Source organism: Cylas formicarius, unplaced genomic scaffold (genome assembly GCF_029955315.1).
Source record: "Cylas formicarius isolate icCylForm1 unplaced genomic scaffold, icCylForm1.1 PGA_scaffold_7__23_contigs__length_41026272, whole genome shotgun sequence".
Lineage (NCBI taxonomy): Eukaryota > Metazoa > Arthropoda > Insecta > Coleoptera > Brentidae > Cylas > Cylas formicarius.
This window is the reverse complement of record NW_026844352.1, coordinates 40,703,283-40,727,454: the sequence shown is the minus strand read 5'-3', so window position 1 is coordinate 40,727,454 and position 24,172 is coordinate 40,703,283. Positions and strand designations below refer to the sequence as shown.

General features: G+C 35.1%; 1 protein-coding gene and 2 long non-coding RNA genes across 6 annotated transcripts; 1 reads left to right on the top strand and 2 right to left on the bottom strand.

Moving 5' to 3' along the window:
• Window positions 1-71: 71 nt before the first annotated feature.
• Window positions 72-24,040, bottom strand: LOC132704915 (1-phosphatidylinositol 4,5-bisphosphate phosphodiesterase). Of its 4 annotated transcripts, XM_060675241.1 has the most exons (17): window positions 23,942-24,040; window positions 23,580-23,818; window positions 23,330-23,527; window positions 23,002-23,081; window positions 20,828-21,064; window positions 20,578-20,772; window positions 17,281-17,489; window positions 15,035-15,465; window positions 12,928-13,078; window positions 12,710-12,867; window positions 10,798-11,037; window positions 5,326-5,553; window positions 5,070-5,264; window positions 3,707-3,758; window positions 1,503-1,680; window positions 1,185-1,446; window positions 72-669 (listed from the first exon to the last, which is right to left on the bottom strand). In XM_060675241.1, exons 2-17 carry the CDS (start codon window positions 23,748-23,750, stop codon window positions 412-414), a joined length of 3,243 nt encoding a protein of 1,080 aa, XP_060531224.1. In that variant the 5' UTR covers window positions 23,751-23,818; window positions 23,942-24,040; the 3' UTR covers window positions 72-411. The 4 variants fall into 4 exon arrangements, with proteins under 4 accessions (XP_060531224.1, XP_060531222.1, XP_060531223.1 ...); XM_060675239.1 differs by having other exon boundaries at window positions 23,580-23,967; XM_060675240.1 differs by lacking the exon at window positions 23,002-23,081 and adding an exon at window positions 22,751-22,830 and having other exon boundaries at window positions 23,580-23,967.
• Window positions 6,697-8,100, top strand: LOC132705445 (uncharacterized). Its single transcript, XR_009619431.1, has 3 exons — window positions 6,697-7,485; window positions 7,626-7,898; window positions 7,966-8,100. It is a non-coding gene; the product is annotated as an uncharacterized LOC132705445 (long non-coding RNA).
• Window positions 9,113-10,686, bottom strand: LOC132705344 (uncharacterized). Its single transcript, XR_009619394.1, has 3 exons — window positions 9,772-10,686; window positions 9,358-9,630; window positions 9,113-9,290 (listed from the first exon to the last, which is right to left on the bottom strand). It is a non-coding gene; the product is annotated as an uncharacterized LOC132705344 (long non-coding RNA).
• Window positions 24,041-24,172: the final 132 nt, after the last annotated feature.

The window sequence follows — 24,172 nt, the reverse complement described above, 5'->3', positions numbered from 1 at the left end:
TATATATATATATATATATATATATATATATATATATATATATATATATATATATATATATATATATATATATATATATATATAAATACCAGAATTTCTATAGTCTATGTCAGATCTTAGATGAAATGAAAAACACCGTATCGTTCGTTTTTTTTTTTTTGCTCGTCACCATCTCGCCGTTCTAGAAGAGAGAAAGATAGAGGATAACGCGAGCATTAAGAGACGCGTCCGCGAAAGGCCAACTATGAAGATTAAGGTAACAACTCATCCCTAGCCTTTTACCTATTCTAAGGGCTTGATCGGAATTCACAGAATCGCTTCGGGACAAACTAACCGGTTTCAACTGTCCAATTCGTCCGCGCTGTCCGACCGCTTCGGTCCGAACGTGTCGCCGTACAAAAACCTCTCTAGTCAGGCGAAAAACTCGCTCTTCGACGACATGTCGTATTCTATCTCCTCGTTCTTATACATGTCGATCATTTTCTGGATGTCGTGCGACAGCATCTCGAGCTGCTTATCGTGCGTCATTTGAAGTTTCTCCTGTTCGCGTCTCTGCTTCACGAGCGCCACCTTACGTTCTTCCACGAACTTTTTCGTGTTGTTCTGTTGCTTTTCGCGCAGGCGCCGCTCCTTGTCCTTTTTCGTTTTCAACGTCTTATCGTTGGCGATCTACGACGTAAATGGAAAATGAAAGTGGACCAGTGGACGCGGACTTGCTGACGTTTTTTCCAAAACATTGATTAATTTTACGAATTTACTAATTTCAAGTACTGAATTTTCTGAGACTGAAAAATCAGCACGGACTTGCTGACGTTTTTTTGGAAGAACACACACACAGCTACACATCACACTTGGCCTAAAGCCTTTGAAGGATGACGATCACAGGAAAGACCACACACACAGAGACTTCAAAAACTCACAAAAAAGAAGTGGAAAAGTATAACTAGCTGGATGTGACGGACGAAATACGGACGAATATTCAACAGTAAAGAGATTTCCAGAAACGCCAAAGTGGGAGGTTACTGAAAATTGTTACTGAGCAGTATGGGAGTGAGTGGGAGTGGGAGAAGAACGAAAAGACCTCTGGAATGAACCTGAAACGGCGGGAATTGGAAAAATAGGGAGAGAAAGAAAGGCCAAAGACAAAATAGAAATCAGAGGGTAGAATTGGTGAGAGGACTTACTTCCTTGCTCGTTTCCACTGCCACTTTGGCCTGTTGACTTTTCATCTCTTTCATCTCCTGGTCGTGCTTCGCCTCCAGCTGCTTCATCTGCTGGCTCTGGAGCAGCTCCATGTGCTTCCTAAGAACGTCCCTCTGATCGTCGAGCTGGTTCCTCAAAAACTCCCATTCCTGTTTGCGGTGTCTCTCCATTAGGGAACTCCATTCGAGCGTCTGTTCCGTAACGAGCTTGCGGACAGTGGGATCATTCGCGAGGTCAGCTTTGCTACAAAACGCGAACTCTATCGTCGCAGACCTCGAATCGACAACACCACTCCTTACTTCTTTCCCTTGATGAGCTTGTCGATCGCGGAGCATTGCGCCTTCTGAACCGACATCTTTTCCTTGCTGTGCTTCTTTTTCAGCGCGTCGTACTCTTTCTGGTGCTTCTTCGTTGTCTTCTGGAAGCCCTTGTCCTGTTTTATGGACTCTATCGTGATCGGTTCGAAAATTATCGGCTCTGAAAAGGGGCGACGATGCATCTTTTTTTTTCGCTTCTTTCGCTTGCAAATATCGAAGGCAAGTGAGAAATTTGCTTTTGCCGTACGGGGTGTTCCGAAATTAAAGCGGCGAAATACGGAGTGTAGAAGTGCTAATCCTAATTTTATGTCGTAAAAATGTTCAAACTGAATGGAAATTTGAAATTTTTTTTTTTTTTGTTGATGATTTTATGTGATTCCGTATTGATTTAATACGATATTTTGATTTCCAATTTTCAAATGACTAAATAAACTTATCCATCAACTTGAGAAAGGATGTTTTACAAAACGTTTTTTAATCGAGACAAGTTTCGAAAATTTAAGAATTTCACCTTCACTATGTCCACGTCCTCCTCGTAAAAAAAAAATTGCAATTCTCTTCGTTAAATACCTGACAGAATTGAATTTTGTAAAAGTTAACTCCGTTTGTCATGAATTTTATAAGAGTTGACTCTGTTTGTCTTCAATTTTGTAAGAGTTCACGCTGTTTGTCTTCAATTTTGTAAGAGTTAAATCACTTTTGTAAGAGTTAACCCTGATAGTCTTCAGTTTTGTAAAAATTAACTCTGTTCTTTTTTTCAATTTGATAAGAGGTCACTCTGTTTGTCAATTTTGTATGAATTACCTCTGATTTTCTTCAATTTTGAACGAGTTAACTCCGTTTTTCCTCAAGTTTGCAATTCTCTTCGTTAAATGCCTGAGAGAATTTTTTTATAGTCCTCAGTTTTGTAAGAATTAACTCTTTTTTTTTTTTTCAATTTTGTAAAAATTCACTATGTTTGTCTTCAATTTCGTAATCCTCTTTGTTAAATATTTGAGAATTAACTCTGTGTTCCATTTTGTAGGAGTTCACTCTGTTTATCTTCAATTTTGTAAGAGTTAACTCACTTTTGTAAGAGTTAACCCTGATAGTCTTCAGTTTTGTAAAAATTAACTCTGTTGTTTTTTCCAATTTGATAAGAATTCACTCTGTTTGTCAATTTTGTATGAATTACCTCTGATTTTCTTCAATTTTGAACGAGTTAACTCCGTTTTTCCTCAAGTTTGCAATTCTCTTCGTTAAATGCCTGAGAGAATTTTTTTATAGTCCTCAGTTTTGTAAGAATTAACTCTTGTTTTTTTTTTTTCAATTTTGTAAAAATTCACTATGTTTGTCTTCAATTTAGTAATCCTCTTTGTTAAATATTTGAGAATTAACTCTGTGTTCCATTTTGTAGGAGTTCACTCTGTTTATCTTCAATTTTGTAAGAGTTAACTCACTTTTGTAAGAGTTAACCCTGATAGTCTTCAGTTTTGTAAAAATTAACTCTGTTGTTTTTTTCCAATTTGATAAGAATTCACTCTGTCAATTTTGTATGAATTACCTCTGAATTTCTTCAATTTTGAACGAGTTAACTCCGTTTTTTCTCAAGTTTGCAATTCTCTTCGTTAAATGCCTGAGAGAATTCAATTTTTTTATAGTCTTCAGTTTTGTAAGAATTTTTGTAAGAGTTAATTGTTTTTTTTATTTATTCAGTTTTGTAAGTCTATTCACGTCTTTTTCAATAAATGTATTAACTTTATCTGTTTGTCTTCAATTTTGTAAGATTTCACTCTGTTTGTCTTCAATTTTGTAACAATTAACTCAGTTTTTTTTTCAGTTTTGTAAGTTTGTCCACGTCTCGTTAAATGTATTATTAACTCTGTTAACCCTGTCTTCAGTTTTATAAGAGTTAACTCTCTTTGTTTTCAATTTTGTTAGTCTGTCGACGTCTGGTAAATATTTGAGATCCCCCTAGTTTTAAGATTTTTCAAAAATGTTTCTTCAAGACTGACCTGAGTTTTTATCCACCAACGTTGCCGGCGGTGGTTTTTCACAACCTTACGAGTTTTATCTGATTTCCTTTCAACTTATAAACTGTTAATTACGCCGCAGTAACTGAAAATGAAATTCTTTAATTTCGAAACGCGTCTCGATCAAAAACGGTTCACAAGTTGGCGGAGAAGACATAAACGTAATGCACTAACCGATTTTCTTCTCCTCTTTTTTCTCTTTCTTCTCCGCTTTTTGATCCGTTACCTGAAAAAAAAAACGAATAACGATTTTCTAATAACGATAAATTGTTTTAATCACTATCGCTCCAACCATTCATGTGAATCTGTCGTTGTTACTGTCTGTTATGATTTCTGGAGGGCCTTGGAGGATGGTAAATTTGTGTTGGCTGTATTTTTGGATTTTAAGCGTGCTTTCGAAACAATAAGTAGAAAGAGACTGTTAAGAAAATTGTACAAAATGGGTATCAAGAGAACAGCGTATTAACAGATAGGGTACAAAAAATGAAATATAAAAATTGCATATCTGATTGCATAATTGTAGATCATGGTGTTCCCCGGGGGACAGTTTTGGGACCATTGTTGTTTCTTATGTATATAAACGATATTGTAAATATATTTTTTTTTCAAAGAAACTTCCACAGGCTACTGTAATACTTTTACAAAACGTCTGGATTCTTCCTGCGTCGGTTTTTGCTGAGTCGACATTGCTGATGCTTCGCCAAACATCCTGTTGGCTTCTTCAGAGCTTCACTGAAACTGGCTCCTATTTTACTCTGTACCTGCTTATATATTGTTTGAAGGGGGCGGAGCTAAATGATGGTCATAAACACCGTCTCGGATGACTGATTCCGAAATTGGTGCCAGGTAGAGACCTGAATCGCGGTTAAGGTTGTCAAGGTGTCAAAAGGTGTCAAGAGCTTTCTTCTCATTTAGACTCAGCAAAAACCGACTCAGGAGGAATCCAGAAGTTTTGTAATAAGTATGACATTGTAAATATTTTAGATGATACTAAAAAAAAAACACCCACAAAAAAAGATTTTTATTGTGGGTGAAAATGTGGATGAAATGCAAAGAAAAATGAATGCTGATTTTGAAGAAGGCTTCTGAATGGCTATGCAATAATAACCTTTGTATAAACACCGACAAGTCAAAATTTTGTATTTTTGGTAAACGACATAAATTGAGTAAATTAAATTTTGATGTAAACATTTATATTAACAACAAAAAAATAATTTATGAAAACGAAATTAATTATCTGGGTGTTATATTTGTCTCAAATTTGACGTTTCATGCCGATTACACAATGAATAAATTTTCTAAAAAGATTAATTTTATATCTAGAATTAGAATTTTGTTCCACACTTTTGTTCAATATGCATAATTATAAATTAAAGTGTAACTGTGAGACTTTTAAGTCCAAATTCTGATTTCTACGTACTTAGCTTTTGATTTACGTTTATCTGGAATTTTATGTTTTATATTTAGAATTTATATCTTGTGTTTTTCATGTGCTAAATAAAGATTATATTATTATTATTACTATTCTGACACGTACTTCGATGCCCATCGAAGACATCTGCTCGTTCTGTTTCTGCTGCGCCCCCATGAACCCCCTCGGGTCGCTCAGCGCTGCCATGAAGTCCTCGAAACCGTCAGGCACGTAAATCTTCAGTTCGATGTTGCAGAACAGCATCGGCAACGACATCGGGAAATTCGCCTCGGTACGGAGCGAAATGTGCCTGTAGCCGGCCTGAGTACGCGGTAAAAACAATAGATATGATATACCGGAGGAGCGGCGAGCGGGGGGTCACCTGTAAACCGTCCAAGGGCAAAATTCTTTGGCCCAGCAGTTTGCCGTTCTCGTCGTATACGCCGAACCTCAGGACCGCGAGGTCCGGTAGTACCACCTTGCGGAACAGGAAAGGTTCCTCGTTATACACCGGGTTCAGACCGTTGGCAGGTACCAATCGCGTACGGAACTCCTTGCGGATCGTGTCCGTAGGAAGTCCGTACATGTCCACTTCCACGTAAGTTCCCACCTAAAAACGTTCGTAAACGCCACTGATTGCTTACTCACCCTCCCGATTTTAGAAGTTTTTTTTATTATTTAAAAAGCTTTTAGGTCGCTGCTGAGTCGGGGTTGTTGACGAATGAATGTAATATATATATATATATATATATATATATATATATATATATATATATATATATATATATATATATATATATATATATATATATATATATATATATATATATATATATATATATATATATATATATATATATATATATATATATATATTTAGCTTTTGGTTCTTGGGTTATAGGTCTTTGTATTAAAAGCGATTAAAATTTTTTTTGTCCATATATTGACGTTTCGGTCTTCTATGACCTTCTTCAGAAAGGGGTACAGTCTAAAATTATGTTATAGTACAGTTCTTTTTTTTTACATATACACAACGGAATTACAAAGAACCTTACCAAAAAGAGACAAACACAAATCTTAAAATTGAAGAGGTAGCATCATATGAAAGTTTATACTTTAAAAGCGTTTGGTTTTGTCATAGTGCCTAGAAATATTGTTGTTTTATTTCAGAATGTTGCAATATAACTTACTGAGATTGTTGGTGTCTGTTTTCGAATTTATAGAGTTCTTATTTTTTTGGATCTCAACCATTTCCAGAATTTCCCTTTTTTTTGTATTATTTTCGGTTTTTAGAATTTTTACTTTCGCAAAGTTGAAAGAATGCTTGGTTTCCGCGCAATGACTCTTCAGGGCAGTCGTATTTTTTTTGTCGTATTTGTGACCATTAATTCTGTTTTTAAGATACTGGCTTGTTTGACCGATGTACACACCCTCACAATCGTTGCAAGGTATCTCGTAAATGACGTGACTCTTCTTTTCGTCCGGTATCTTGTCTTTTAATTTACTGAAAATGTTTTTTACCAAATTGTATCCTTTGTGAGCAATAGTAATGTTGTGATTCATAAAAATTTTGCTAAAATTTTCGGACATACTGGGTATATAAGGACAAAAGATAAATTTCGCAAACGGTGGTTTTGAAGCGACAGTAATGTTCGGTTGTGTACTTTGGCGGCGTGACCTGTTCTGTGTGTGAAGATGTTGTCGATTTATTCGTGCAGACTGTTTTTCGAACGTGTATAGTGAATTACTGAAAAATAAGCCAGAATTTCTGGTAACAAAGATGGACTTTCCGAAAAACGTCATAATTGTCGGAAAATAAGTGACAATTTATGAAAAATAAATCAATATTCCTCTGACTTAAGTAAACCACATATTGGCATGTTCTTACGCCAACTGCATTTCCCCCTTTAAGAGTTCCTACATTCGTATTTGATGTTTAACTGTAGCCAAAGAGTTCATTAATATAAACTAAAAATAATAATGGACCCGTAATGGAACCCTGTGGAAGTCGGCGCATTATATTTCGTAAATTTGACATTTTATTACTGCAAAAAACCGCTTGCTTTCTATTGGTTAGCAGTTTTTCAAAGGCCTTGGAAAGGTTTAATGTGTTATGCTCACCGCCTTAAGGCCCTCAACTATGCCACCGACTCTATGTAATAGTGGTCGGGTGGTGGAACGTCCCTTTCTGACTCCAAACTGATTTGGACTTATCAAATTATACATATACAATTTCGGTAACGCTCCGAAGAAAACAACATTCATTCGTCAACAACCAACTCAGCAGCGACATAAAAGTTTTGTAAAAAAAAACTTCTAAAATCAGGAGGGTAAGTTTACAAACGTTTTTACGATACATAGTATGTTTACAGCACGTCTAAGTACCAAAAGAGAAAAAAAAATTATAACATATATATACATAAGATTAGATAAAGTCTACAATAGTAATAGGTATAACAACGCAATACATAACATATAAAAACAAACAGGAATAAAAATGAAAAGAAAAAGATGTGGGCACCATCAAGAATCGTGTAATCAGGTAATATCTTTTTTCCTCTGTATAACAACAATGCTACCAAAAAAAAAGATTTTATTTGGGCTTTTAATTTTTTAAATAGCAATCTTGATTTAGGATTAAGTTGTTTAAACTTAGGTCACGAGAATTTTTCATGCTTTTAGTGTATTTAAACTTCCTAGTTCGAAGCAAATTTGAGGGGGAAGTCGGCTATTTATCATTAACCTCAAGATTCTGATACAGCGGTTGACAAAGGCCTCCAAATCCTGCGTTGGATATAATTCCGATCGCTCTTTTGTGCATACGAAAAAATTTTCAGGGAATCTATTGAGTTTCCCCACAGTATAACAACGTACGACATAGCATAGCATTGTAGCTCGAGATTAGATAATCCTTTCCGATTAAATTGACACTTGAGAGGTGCTACACACTACCGAGTGAGTTTTATCCTCATTCAATTTTTGGCGATTCGCTGTAAACCACATATTGGCATGTTCTTTTTAGAGTTTTTACATTCGTGTTTGATGTCCATATGGCCAAGGAGATCATTAATATAAACTAAAAACAATAATGGACCCCGAAGGGAACCTTGCGGAACTCCTTACATTACATTTCATGAACGTGACATTTTACTGCTGCAAAAAACTGCTTGCCTCCTATTAGGGAGACAAGAGGACGATATCTCTAAAATTATACATATACATATATATATATATATATATATATATATATATATATATATATATATATATAAATTCGAAAACAGACACCAACAATCTCAGTAAGTTATATTGCAACATTCTGAAATAAAACAACAATGGAAGTAACAACATAGGGATATATTAATATAAAATTATAATATATAAAAATAATTTAAAATAAATAAAAGAAAAAAATTATAAATTAACAAAAACACTCTGTATATCCTCTGAACCTTGCACCAAAACAATCGTGCATCGTACGATGTTTTTACAGTAACGTCGACGCGAGCAAACCTCGCGTATCGGTATTATTATTATTATTATTATTATTTTAAACTCTTATATATATTTTAACTGTTTCGTTAAATTTGTGTGTATTATGTGTGTGAGTGCCGTATACAAATCATTTTTTGTTGGACTTTTATCTTTTATCAAGGGTATGACTTTTTTATTCTCATAGTTGGAAAAAACCAAAACAATAATATTTCTAGGCACTATGACAAAACCAAACGCTTTTAAAGTATAAACTTTCATATGATGCTACCTCTTCAATTTTAAGATTTGTGTTTGTCTCTTTTTGGTAAGGTTCTTTGTAATTCCGTTGTGTATATGTAAAAAAAAAGAACTGTACTATAACATAATTTTAGACTGTACCCCTTTCTGAAGAAGGTCATAGAAGACCGAAACGTCAATATATGGACAAAAAAAATTTTAATCGCTTTTAATACAAAGACCTATAACCCAAGAACCAAAAGCTAAACATAAATATAGAGAAGGTCTAAGAAAAAACAAAATATAAACAATATATATATATATATATATATATATATATATATATATATATATATATATATATATATATATATATATATATATATATATATATATATATATATATATATATATATATATATATATATATATATATATGTATATGTATAATTTTAGAGATATCGTCCTCTTGTCTCCCTAATAGGAGGCAAGCAGTTTTTTGCAGCAGTAAAATGTCACGTTCATGAAATGTAATGTAAGGAGTTCCGCAAGGTTCCCTTCGGGGTCCATTATTGTTTTTAGTTTATATTAATGATCTCCTTGGCCATATGGACATCAAACACGAATGTAAAAACTCTAAAAAGAACATGCCAATATGTGGTTTACAGCGAATCGCCAAAAATTGAATGAGGATAAAACTCACTCGGTAGTGTGTAGCACCTCTCAAGTGTCAATTTAATCGGAAAGGATTATCTAATCTCGAGCTACAATGCTATGCTATGTCGTACGTTGTTATACTGTGGGGAAACTCAATAGATTCCCTGAAAATTTTTTCGTATGCACAAAAGAGCGATCGGAATTATATCCAACGCAGGATTTGGAGGCCTTTGTCAACCGCTGTATCAGAATCTTGAGGTTAATGATAAATAGCCGACTTCCCCCTCAAATTTGCTTCGAACTAGGAAGTTTAAATACACTAAAAGCATGAAAAATTCTCGTGACCTAAGTTTAAACAACTTAATCCTAAATCAAGATTGCTATTTAAAAAAATTAAAAGCCCAAATAAAATCTTTTTTTTTGGTAGCATTGTTGTTATACAGAGGAAAAAAGATATTACCTGATTACACGATTCTTGATGGTGCCCACATCTTTTTCTTTTCATTTTTATTCCTGTTTGTTTTTATATGTTATGTATTGCGTTGTTATACCTATTACTATTGTAGACTTTATCTAATCTTATGTATATATATGTTATAATTTTTTTTTCTCTTTTGGTACTTAGACGTGCTGTAAACATACTATGTATCGTAAAAACGTTTGTAAACTTACCCTCCTGATTTTAGAAGTTTTTTTTTACAAAACTTTTATGTCGCTGCTGAGTTGGTTGTTGACGAATGAATGTTGTTTTCTTCGGAGCGTTACCGAAATTGTATATGTATAATTTGATAAGTCCAAATCAGTTTGGAGTCAGAAAGGGACGTTCCACCACCCGACCACTATTACATAGAGTCGGTGGCATAGTTGAGGGCCTTAAGGCGGTGAGCATAACACATTAAACCTTTCCAAGGCCTTTGAAAAACTGCTAACCAATAGAAAGCAAGCGGTTTTTTGCAGTAATAAAATGTCAAATTTACGAAATATAATGCGCCGACTTCCACAGGGTTCCATTACGGGTCCATTATTATTTTTAGTTTATATTAATGAACTCTTTGGCTACAGTTAAACATCAAATACGAATGTAGGAACTCTTAAAGGGGGAAATGCAGTTGGCGTAAGAACATGCCAATATGTGGTTTACTTAAGTCAGAGGAATATTGATTTATTTTTCATAAATTGTCACTTATTTTCCGACAATTATGACGTTTTTCGGAAAGTCCATCTTTGTTACCAGAAATTCTGGCTTATTTTTCAGTAATTCACTATACACGTTCGAAAAACAGTCTGCACGAATAAATCGACAACATCTTCACACACAGAACAGGTCACGCCGCCAAAGTACACAACCGAACATTACTGTCGCTTCAAAACCACCGTTTGCGAAATTTATCTTTTGTCCAAGGTCGGTCTCGCAAAAATTTATTATTTATTATTTAAATTATAAACGCTGAAGCCGCCGAAAATCCGTATCATTATTTTCGCTTACCTTCTTATCCGACAAAAATTGACCGGCGATCACTTGGACCGAGCATTGGGCGGCGATGACACCATCTACCGGAATTTCGGCGAACGGATCGAAGGTGCGATCGGGTCGTCTCATGAAATCCGGTTTGAGCAGGTAGCCGCAGTTGCCGTTGTACTCGAACTTGCCCTGGTTCAGTTGCATCGGTAAATCTGACGTTTGAAAATTCAGAGAGACCATTTGACAGCCCGCGTTCCAAAACACCTGTAAATAATCGGAAACGTCAACGCGAGCATGCCGGGCAAACGGGATTGGCATTTAATTACCCGGCTATTATACCCTACCCTAGTCACTGGTTTATTTTGAATATTTTTAGAAATATGTCAGTCAAATTTGACATACTTTTATTTTGCAGAAAAAAATGTAATTAATATTTTAATTAATTAATTAAAATTTTAATCAATATAATCAATATTTAAATCATAATGAATATTTTAATTAATATAATAATTAATATTTTAAGAACACGAAGCCTGAGAAATTTTGGACAAAAAAAATGTTTTTTGAAAAAATCACGGATTTCGTTGGTATTACTTAATTACGGTTTTTTCCATCGCTGCGTCAGCGATGATAGAATAACATTTTCACGATTTCAAATTTCAAGCAGATAATTGCAAATTTTAGACACATTCTGTTAACTTAAGCACTGAATTATTAAAAATTCAAGATTCTAACTTGTTTTCCAGAAATTATTGCTTATTTTTTTAAAATTCAATCTCAAGCCAGAAATTTTGACTTATTTCTCAAAAATCCCCACTTTTTCCCCAGAAATTCTAAATGATTTTTCAGAAATTTTGAGTTAGGTAAGAAATTTTGACTTATTTTGACTTATTTGAAATTCTGATTTACTAATTAGATATTCTAGAAATTCTTACTTATCTATCACAAATTCTGACTTAAGTAGAGATATATTGATTTATTTTCCAGAAATTTTGACTTGTTTTTTAGAAACTTCCATTTGTTTTTCAGAAATTCTGACATTTTTTAGAAATTCAAACTTGTTAACTTGTTTTCCAGATATTCTGACATATTTTTCAAAAATTCTGACTTAAGTCAGAAATGCTGATATACTTTCTAGAAATTGTAACTTATTTTCAGACAACTTTGACATTTTTTAGAAAGTCTAACTTAGTTTCCAGAAATTCTGACTTACATATTAGAAATTCTACCTTGCCTTCTAGAAATTCTGATTTTTTTTTAGAATTTCTTACGTCTTTTCCAGAAATTTTGATTTAAGTAAGAAATTTTGACTTATTTTCATGAAATTCTGACATCAATAGTTTTGTTGATTTGTTTCTCAGAAATTGTAACTTATTTTCAGACAACTTTGACATATTTCAGAAAGTCTAACTTACTTTCCAGAGATTATATATCAGAAATTCTATCTTGCTTTCTAGAAATTCTGGCTTATTTTTCAGATATTCTAATTTGTTTTCCAGAAATTCTGGCATATATATTAGAAACTCTACCTTGTTCTATAGAAATTCTGACTCATTTTCCCGAACTTCTGACTTATTTTTCATAAATTCTAACCCGTTTTCCAGAAATTCTTACTTATTTTATTAAAATTCAATCTTAAGTCAGTAATTTTCACTTACTTTTCAGAAATCCCCACTTTTTTTCCAGAAATTCCAAATTAGTTTTCAGAAATTCTATATATATTAGAAATTCTACCTTGTTCTCTAGAAATTCATTTTCCGGAACTTCTGACCTATTTTGCATAAAATCTAACCTGCTTTTCAGAAATTGAGACTTATTAACCTAATATAATCAATATTTTATTTTTGGTGGCTTTTTAACGCTTTTAATTTATAACTTTTTTAAAGGGCTTAACAATTTCCATCAGAAATTAGTATGAAATACCGTGCGGACTCACCTGCGGCATGTAATTTGACGAATTCGCTCTGGCGCCGCTGGGATATATCCGGGACATCTGTCTCTTGTTGTAGTTGACGAACTCTATGGCCTGCGTTTTTAGATAATTCAGGCCCGCCGGTTCCGAAAAGCTCGACATGTTGTGGTGGACGTTTTTCTCTGAAACGAGTCGCGAAAATGGCGGACATTTCGCGTGGCACGGGCTGCTACTTTAGTCACCTTCGGCTACATCGAAGCCTTGAAATTTCACCGGCTGTGCGTAGTTCACCATCGAACTTAACCAAGGGTGAACGTTGGTAGTGGAAGGGGTATACGATGCGGAGGCGGCGGCTTCGCCGCCTTCACCCGGCGGGGCGTCGGGGGCAGGGATCTGCAGTAAATCGCAAGGAAACTTAACAAACGGCAAAAAACGTACACTGTCGTCAGTCAGTCGGAACGAGAAACCGAAACGTACAAATATAAATAATTGACGGATATAAATAGAGACGTTACAAAAAAACCGCAACAGTTGACGACAGGCTCCTTTTGTAAGAACAGCCTGAATTTGTATTTTATCTTATTAAGATTTGGAGCTTTGGATGCGTTTATAAGTGGTGCACGTTTTGAACAAAATATACAAATAATTTCCTAACATAACCTCCCTATTTACAGAAGTTCTCAGTTACCACAAAACAAAAGAGATAAAAATCCTCCTATAAGAGAAAAGAACTGATGCTGTCACTCAACTATTGAATGTCAGAACTTGTCACAACAAGAGCCATATATTCATGTCTTCGACAGGAAAAGGAGCGGCCTGAGAACTACTCTGAGTGGAATCATTAAGCTTTTCTGAATGATGAAGTTTATAACTTTTATGATACCCTTTTTTGGAAGCCGAACTGACCCTCAAACACGTTATGGAACTTATAAGTCTAGCATGACAAGCTTTTTTATTTTTTGGAAAAAACGCAGAGCAAAGTCACTGCCTCATATTCTTGCTATCCTTTCTGTTTTTTTTTTTATATATATTGGTCCCTACAGACCTACTGATTTTTCAGGAAAATGGTATGACGAGACGTTTACCACAGTGTTTAGTAATTGGAATGAATATTTCAGTTAGCTCCGCCCCCCTCAGACCGTAGATAAGCGCCTATCTGTACTCTTTATCTTAGCATTAGATTTGGGCGTGGTCTTTTTAAGGAGTTTTGTGGTTTCAAATCAGATTTTATTAGCCGTTTGAGCACTTTGATTATGACAGAAATTTATTTGTTAATTTATTTAATCAAACTGGCACACAAAAATATGATTTCTTTCACTTATTCCTTCATCCATTTTGCCAGGACTCATCCAAGGAGTATATTGTTTTACTCAGTAATAATTTTTTTAGCGCGTTTTTCAATTTGCTGTCCTTGGTAATAAGAGTTCGGTGAGTGATTGTAAATTTTGATAGGCATTACGTAGTTGCCTTTCATGGTAGGAAACTCGCAAGTTATTACGCGATCTAGTAATGTGACCTTCGGCCGATGCTAAAGTGCTACGAATAGGTTAAAATCTAAGTTTATGTCCAACAATTTTAATGGTTTCCTCTCCTGAATAGATTATAAAAATACTCCTATAGAGGAAAGAACTGACTCTATATAACTATGAGATTCTTCATCACTGAAGGAGCCTAGTATAATAAGTTTTTTCATAAATTTTGGAAAAAACTACCACGGGGTTCAGTAGTTGAGATGAGTCCCACACTTAGCCCCGCCCCTCAGACCGTATATAAGCGGCAAAGTAATTTCCTGTTACGCTTTTAATTGACAGTTTGTGGGCTTCACTCGATTGGATTTTGTGTTTACAATCTAAAATGAGATAATAAGTAGGGCGAGGACAAAGCTGGAAACTCTTGCATCAAAAGATTTTTCGGATTACATTTACCACAGCATTTGGTAGTAGAGATGAGTCCCTCACCTGGCTCCACCCCGTCAGATCGTATATAAACGGCTACAGAGTGGAAAGCAAACCAGTTTCCCCCTTAAAACCTGCTTTTAATTGAATGAATATTTACTTCTGTCAAAGAAAGAGTTTGTAGGTGTCAATCGACTAGATTTCTGGTTTAAAATCTAATATGGAATAATACATGGGACAAGGACAAAGTTAGAACCTTTTGCACCATTTAGGACGGTGTTTGGTAGTTGAGATGAGCCACTCACTTGGCCCCGCCCCCCTCAGACCGTATATAAACTTCTACAGAGTAGAACGCAAACCAGTTTCCAGAAGATTCGTAAATAGTATCACCTTTTTCGTGTTTTAAGTATGATTTTATGGTTCTAAAGAAAGTTTAATAATGGCGGCTACAGACCTCGGCCGAAATATCCGGCGGGATAGGTCGATCCGCGCTGGCATTGGCGTCTTCTTTCTCCTCGTCCTCTATGACGAACTGGCCCTGCCTGAACAACTCCAATTCCTGTTTCTCGACGTCCGGTTTCAGACGTTTGTTTTTGATCAGGATTTTCCTCTTCAAGAAGGACGGGGGCGGAAGGGGAACGCCAGCATCCAGGGGGAAGTCCTCGAGAGGCTCCTTAAGTAGCAAATCGCCCAGGATCTCATCGCAGTATTTCGCGAGCTTGTGTTGCTGCGTCTTGCAGCAGTGATTCTCGAACGACAGTATGACGGGATAGTCGGACGTGACGAAAGCGGTGTCCCTTATGGCATAAATGACGTCTTTGAACAAGATGTCGGTGCACATGGCACGACCGTGTGTGATGATAGGTTCCTCGTCCTCCCCCCTGCCTACGACATTGGAGTTGAACGATACTCGGGACCAATTAAAACAGTGGCGGCTCGTATAATAAAAATGTCAGGGTTGCAGGGGCGGCTATAGAATGAGGCAAAGTTTTTTGAAAGTTGGCTCATGGTGTTTCTTAAAAATGTTTGATTGTTGAAAGGCACCTTACTGCTTCAGCCGACGCCATAGGGATTGTTATTCAAATTTTTATGAGTTTCACTTAGCTCGGTATTTTGAGGAATAAAATCAGAAAGGAGAATGAGTCCCGAAATTGCTTTAAATTCTTCTGTGTGCATAAATTGCTCGATTTTGGATTGTCTCTTTAAATCTTTGTTCAGGAAAACAAATACTATATTGGCCGTACTCTTCAGAAAAAGAAAAAGAATGGCTGCTATCAAGTGGCCCGTAAAGCTGAATCGTTCCTTTGTTTGACATATGACATATAAATATTCCAGCTTACGACGCTTTGCATTAGATGAAGATGGCCCAACTAACTTTCAAATGATATAGATTTTTTTAATATACATTTTTTTACTGACGATGTATGCTTCTGAATGATTTAAGACGGTAAAACCATTTTTTGTTCATGAATAACAAACGAGGGCAACAAAAAAGGGCGTTTTTTGCTAGACACAGACTGTACTATTTTTAAATATGGAATAGGCCTCCCAAGTCGCTTTATTTCAGCTTTTTCGATGAATGATCAACTACAGGATGGCTTCGAAAGTAAACGTTCAACAGAATTCATATTTAAAAACACCAACTAACAAAAAAAAATGCGATTACGCAACACACGGCAAACGAAAATCCACCTAAACAGTTTTTGTGAGTTGCAAACCGCCACTGAATTAAAACGATAATGTTCTTTTTCTTATGAAAACAAAATGTTTACCGCGACTTTCGCATAAGTTGAAATTTGCAAAAAAAAAGACATTTGGCGGAAGTGGACTTTTTTTAATTTTCGATGGAAGTTTGCTTTTTATTTTTCTGGAAACAATAATTTTACGGAATGTTATCACTTATCTTTATTATTTTTTACCTTACATTCGAATGGCATTCTCCTATGTTTTGACTTGCTTGGCAATTTTGGGATATTTAAAATGATAATTTAAAATAATTAGGTTTGGTCAGCTAACCGAAACTTATCACTAGATTAGGATTAGTCTAGTATTTTATTCTGAAATTAGAGTCTTATTTTTTAAATTCTAGATAATACATTAAGAACAAGCCCAAAAAAGTTTTTTTCCCAAAATCCAACTACATCTTACGTTCTTTTATACATATTTCAGATTAGGATAAAGATATTGAGATGCGGGTTTCGACGGGTTTTTGGGGAGTTATTCGACTATCTAATGATATGAAAAATTTCTTTTTTGTCAAGGAAAAGCCCATTTTAACTACAATTTTTGTTTTCAAATTTCTAATACCATACTTGGGGGAGTATATCTCTACGAAACGCTATTACAGTGGTTCAATCGGTTATCAGTTCCAAGGTAAATGTTTTTTTTTTTTCAAAATGTTTAAAACTTTCGACGGTCGCAATTCTTTAGGAAAGTTAATTGAAAATAACACAAAGGTTTCAACTCAATGAACAAAAAAGCTTGATCCAAACTATGCGCTTACTCAGTACCTGCTTACGTATGGTTTGAGGGGGACGGTGCCTTAAAACTAAGACAAATAAACTCATCAACAGTTGCCGAACACGCGCTTCCCTTCTCTTTTTTTTTTTTAGCGCCGCCCCCCTCAGACCGTTTATAGGCAGGTACTAAGTTGGTCCTAGTAAATATTTTGTTTTCTAAACAAAATTTCAGGAACTTTACCGTCCCAACAGTCGAGTTCGACGCATCGGCAACCGGCCAACAAAACTTGACGGTACATTTCGACGGAAGACCGACCGCCGAACTGCCGTCCAATCAGGTAAGTGTTGTGGCTGGAGTTTATGTAGTAAGCGCACAAGGGCTGATCCATGTCCATGTAGATGTCGAGACGATCGAGGAATACGGGTGCATTCTCGTCGGACATCAAATACCTTCAACAAATATTGCGCGAATGTTTGGACGTTATTAACATTATTGGACAAAATTAAGTTAATAGGGCCTACATTATAAGAAAAAGTGTTTTGCATTACAAACGTCACTTCGACATACAAGTCACGCCTTTGGTATAGGAACAAGTAGTAGAATGTATAGAAAAAATACCATAGTATACGGGCGTTCCATCTGCGTAAAAAAAGGATAAGGTAAAGGAGGTTGTTTTTGAAGAAAATGGCAATGAGAATGTCGGTTTTGATAACGTTCTGATACACAAAAAAAAGATAATTTTGACAACAACTGGATGATGTTTCCAAAAAGGCAACGAGGAGGAGTAAAGTTTCGTCAGAAGATGAAGAAGGTTGGATAGATAGTGGGAAAAAACAGTTCAACCTTAATTAGTTTGCCCGTCACTTTTGTCAATATATAATTTTTCACTTTTCATGTGTCAATAAATGGTTTTTAATTTTTTTTTATTTCATTGTTAAATCTTCGTAAACATCAAGAAAAATTCACCGAGACTACATATAGGTCGCAATGCTCTGCATTAAAATGCTTAAGCCTCATATAAATATGTCAATAATTGTTCACCTATGTTGAGCAATGGGAAAATCTTGGTCATAGAAGAAAAGAAGTTTAAAGAAACTAACCTCTCTATATACCTGATAAGAACGTCAGCAACACGCTGGGACTTATTTCTCAGAAGTTCTGACTTTCCAGCTTGAGTCAAAAATTCTGACTTAAATAAGAATTTCTAACTGAAATCGGAATTTTTGCGAAACAGGACAAAACTTTTGCTAAAAAAGTAACAAATATGAACTTATTCCTTATAAATTCTGACTTAGTTATTTCTTATTTTTATTTAAGTCAGAATTTCTGCGAAACAAGACAGAGTTTCTGAAGTTTTAATTCGCAATGTTCCATATGTCTGCACTAACGTCAGTAATTCTGACTTATCTCAGAAATACTGACTTACTTTTTAGAAATTCCGATTTATTTCTCAAAATTTCCAACTTACGTAAGAATTTCTAATTGATATAGGCATTTTTACGAAAGAAGGAAAAATTTCTGCTCAACAAGTAACAAATTATGGCCTATTTCTTTGAAATTTCAACTTTTGTAAGAACGTGTTATCTCAGAAAACCTGACAAGTCAGTAATTCTGACTTTTTTTTCAGAAATTCTGACGTATTTCTCAGAAATTCCAACTTACGTAAGAACTTCTAACTTAAGTCGGAATTTTTAAGAAACAAGGCAAAAGTTCTGCTAAAAAAGTAACAAACTTTTACCATTTTCTCAAAAATTGTGACTTAAGTAAACATTTCCAACTTAAGTCAGCGCATGTCCGAAAGAAAACAGAGTTTTTGCAAAATAAATAACCAGCTCGGACTTATTTCTCAGAAATTCTGACTTAAGCAAAAATTTCCAACTTAAATCAGAACTTCTGCGAAAGGAGGCAGAATTTCTGCAAAAAAAAGTTTAATTTAGGTCAGAATTATTACCAAACAAGGCGGAATTTCTGCGAAGAAAAATAACAAACTCGGCCTTTTTTCTCAGAAATTTTCCCACTTAAGTCGGAACTTCTGCGAAAGAAGGTAAAATTTCCACAAAACAATTTCGACTTATATAAGAAGTTCTAACACAAGATCGCGGAATATTCCTCCATCCCAGACGCGCCTCCATATATCACGTGATAAAACCGTCAGCAACAAACTAAGATTTATTTCTCAGAAGTTGTGACTTTGGAGCTTAAATCAGAACATCTGTAAAAGAAGGCAGAATTTCTGCAAAGCAATTTACCAGTTCGGACTTAATTCTCAGAAATTCTGACTTAAGTAAGAATTCCTAACCTAAATTGAAATATTTGCGAAACAAAGCAAACTGCCTTCTAAAAAAGTAACAAACTAGGATTTATTTCTTAGAGATTCTAAATTATATAACTTAGAACTTCTGCAAAAGAAGACAGAATTCTGATGTTTTAATTCGCAATGTCCCTTATGTCCGCACTTAAATCAGAAACTCTCACAAATACTGACTTATTTCTCAAAAATTTCAAATTACTTAAAAGAATTTATAACTTTAGTCGAAATTTTTACGAAACAAGGCAGAATTTCTGCGAAAAAAATAACAAAGTCAGATTTATTTTTCAGAAATTCTGACTTAAGCAAAAATTTCCAACTTACATCGAAGGAAGGCACAATTTCTGCAAAAACAATTCCGACTTAAGTAAGAATTTTTAATTTAGATCGGAATTTTTACGAAACACGACAGAATTTCTGAGAAAAAAATTAAAAAACTCGGACTTATTTCTCGGAAATTCTGACTTAAGTAAAAATTTCCGACTTACGTAAGAATTTCTAATTTACATCGGAATTTTTACGAAACACGACAGAATTTCTGGGAAAAAATTAACAAACCCAGACTTATTTCTCGGAAATTCTGACTTAAGTAAAAATTTCTGACTTACGTAAGAATTTCTAATTTAGATCGGAATTTTTACGAAAGACAGAATTTCTGCGAAAAAATTAACAAACTCGGACTTATTTCTCAGAAATTCTGACTTAAGTAAAAATTACTTATTTAAGTCAGAACTTCTGCGAAAGAAGACAGACTTCTGATGTTTTAATTCGCAATGTCCCTTATGTTCGCACTTAAATCAGAAACTCTCACGAATACTGACTTATTTCTCAAAAATTCCAAATTACTTAAAAGAATTTATAACTTTAGTCGAAATTTTTATGAAACAAGGCAGAATTTCTGCGAAAAAAATAACAAAGTCAGACTTATTTTTCAGAAATTTTGACTTAAGTAAAAATTTCCGACTTACGTAAGAATTTCTAATTTAGATCGGAATTTTTACGAAACACGACAGAATTTCTGCGAAACAATTAACAAACTCGGACTTATTTCGCAGACTTAAGTAATAATTTCAATTAAGTCAGAACTTCTGAGGCAAAGAAGGCAGACTTCTGATTTTTTAATTCGCAATCTTATGTCCGCACTGACTTGTTTTTAAGCATTTCTGATTTATTTCTCAAAACTTCTAATACAAGATCGCGAAACACTTCTCCGGATTCTTCCCCTATACCTGATAAGACCGTCCTTGGTCATTTTCTTGGTAGACTTCGCCGTTTCGTCTTGCTCGTACGTTTCGATAATTTCGGTCGCCCTTTTCTCGTCGTACAGCGGGTAGAGGATCTCGTTCAGACGCGGATCGCGTTGCTTCTCGTTTAGAAAATTGATCAGCTGATCGACGGTCATGTGATCGCCTTTGCCCTCAGTTCTGTAAAAACTCAACCGCGGTCCCTAGGCTAGTAACGACCACATTAACGGCTCACATGGTCCTGAAGAGTTCCTCGATATCGTTTCGGGGACAGATTTTATGGTAGAGACTGTAAAACTTGTCGAAGGTGAAGGCGTCGGGCTCGATGGCGTCGTTTTTGCCGCTGGGCAGGCCCAGCTCGGCCAGAAATTGGTACACCAATTTCTCGGTACGGCCGGAAGCGAAGGTTCTCGCGATTACCTTCACGGGAATCTGACCTTTCTGGTCTATCAAGAAGCCGAGTCGCATCCAACTAAAATAATTTCGCTTTCCGAGTTATGAACTTCAAAAGTAAGTTGGAATTTCTGCGAAACAAATAACAGATTCGAACTTATTTTTCAGAAATTCCGACTTCGTAAAAATTCCCAGCTTAAGTCAGAATCATTGCGCAAGAAGCCAGGATTTCTCGCAAAGAAGGCAAAATTTCTACTGACTTACGTATGAATTTCTGACTTAAGTAGGAATTTCTACGAAACAAGTAACAAATTATGGATTATTTCTGTGAAATTTCAACTTATGTAAGAACTTCGAACTAAAGCCAAAATTTTTGCAATATGCATCTACGTTATCTCAGAAAAACTGACTTGTTTTTCAGCAATTCTGACTTAATTCTCAGAAATTCCAACTTAAGTAAAGATTCCTAACTTAAGGTAGAATTCTTGTAAAGAAGCCAGGATTTCTGATAAAGAAGGTAGAATTTCTGCGAAACAAGTAACATTATCGCACTCATTTCCCAGAAATTCTGACTTAGTAAGAATTTTTGACTTAAGTCCGAATTTCTACGAAACAAGTAACAAATCCTGGCTTATTTCTCTGCAATTTCAAGTTAAGTAAGAACTTTTAACTCAAGCCAGAATTTTTGCGAAAGAAGGCAGAATTTCTGCACTCATTTTCCAGAAATTCTAACTTACGTAAAACTTCAGTCAACTAACTTAAGTCAGATTGATTGCGCAAATAAGCAGAATTTCTGCTGACTTACGTATGAATTTCTGACTTAAGTCAGAATTTATGTGAAACAAGTAACAAATTCTGGATTCTGGATTCTGGAAATTTCAACTTACGTAAGAACTTCGAACTAAAGCCGGAATTTTTGAGAAAACAAACAGAATAAATACCCAGCTCGGACTTATTCCTCAGAAATTTTGATATCTGCAAAAATGTCGAACTTAAGTCAGAACTTCTGCGAAAGAAGGCAGAATTTTGTGCTAAAGAAGTAATAAGCTCGGACTTATTTCTCAGAAATTTCGACTTAAGCAAAAATTGACAACTTAAATCAGAACGTCTGCCAAAGAAGGCACAATTTCTTCAAAACAAGTAACAAGCTAGAACTAATTTCTCAGAAAGTCTGACTTAAGCGAAAATGTCGAACTTAAGTTAGAACTTCTGCGAAAGAAGGAAGAATTTTGTGCTAAAGAAGTAATAAGCTTGGAGTTATTTCTCAGAAATTCTGACTTAAGCAAAAATTGCTAACTCAAGTCAGAACGTCTGCTAAAGAAAGCACAATTTCTGCAAATACAAGTAACAAGCTAGGACTTATTTCTCAGAAATTCTGACTTCACTAAGAATTTCCAACTTAAATCGGAATTTTTGCAAAACAAGGCAAAATTTCTGCTAAAAAAGTAGCAAACTCGAACCTACTTCTTACAAATTCTGACTTAGCTAAAAATTTCTTATTTAAGCCAGAACTTCTGGGACAAATGCCAGAATTCTGATGTTTTAATTGTGTGCCCATTTATATCAAAAATTCTGACTTGTTTTTTAGAAAATCTGACATGTTTCTTAGAAATGATGACTTAGTAAAAAATTCTCATTTATTCCTCAAAAGGTTACCTAATTAAACTAAACTAAAACCTATATTTTATTTTTGGTGGCCTTTTAGCGCTTTCGTAGATCCATCAATATATATTTTTATATATATAAAAAAAACGATAACACTTACTGTTTCATGAGGGCAGTTCTGGGGCAAATGTTCGCCATTTTATTATTGTGGGTGATTTGCCGCAGGCCCTGCTGCCATATCTAGGGTAGAAAAGCCATGCAACACAAAGAAAGCATGCGAAACAAGTTATTTATTGAATTTAAAAAAAAAAAAACAGCTTGCAAAAATAGAGAAAAACGTCACAAATCCTCACAACAAAATGAGCAATTCGGCTAAGCTTTCGACATGCACACATAAGATTTTAAACTTACTGTTTCTTTAAACACGTCATAGGGCATATATTATTAGCTTTTACATTGTGAGTGATTTGCCTTAAACCTTCCAACCAATCCTTAAACAAGGTGAGAAAATTTCTTAGTAAATTGTTAAAAAAAAAAAAATTTCATATATCAGCTTCTATAAGTTAACTAGATTATTATTTAAAGTTTGAAGTTTTTTTTTTTATGATACAAGGAGGATGAATAATCGATAAGAAATATTACAGTAAAGGTAAAACAAAAATCCTGTTTTTTTGTCAAATATACTGTGAAGCACATATTATTAAAATTTGTAGAAAACAAAATACAATTATCATCTTACCTTGGCAGTTTCGGGCGTAGGACAAACAATGTGCTGATAATTTACGTTTATATAATCGGTTCCGCTGCAAATGGTAAGGGATTTATCGTCCAGATTGTTGCCATGTTTGGTAAGCAAGTTATTAAGGAGCTTTGCGTCTTTGGGTACTCCGCCGGCCCTCACATCGCTTACTTGGCACAGTTCTATAACCTCGCCGTCCTAAGGTAGAAAAATAATACAGTTGCAACCAAATAGTGACGAATTAACTCACTCGTCCATCACTCTTCCAGTATATGAAGAAACCATACTCGTCGACCTTAAACGTAGCTTTCTGCTCGTATTCCACATTATCTTTCTCTTCGGTCCAGCGATCGACAACACAACCGCTCAACAAAGGCTCGGGAACAGCAATGTGCCAGTCGAATTCGAACTTTTTGGTCATTTTGGTTCACATAGAAGATTGTCCAAGGCGCATGGAAATTTCGATTCTCCGATTACATCCCAGCGATCCTGAAATTGCGTTTAATGAGTGAACTCGGTTCGAACAACTCCCGCGGAACGCTATCGCGCGCGGGCAACCGAAACCGAGATGCGTTTTTTCGCGAAACCGCAAAAAAAATTATGTTTATTTACTTCGCGTTCCCGACGTTTTGACTTCTTGTGACGTCACGCGTCAATAAATTTTCTTCTTCTTCAAAACGCGAAAAAAATTGCTATATCCCGCGGAGTTTGCGCTATTTTTCCGGACAACGTTCGAAATAAATCGGGAACGTATTTGTTTTCCACGAAAATATTTTGATCGCGATTGGGAATTACTGTTCCCTAGGTCGTTTCTGAATTTGTCCTAATTCGGACGTAGATCAA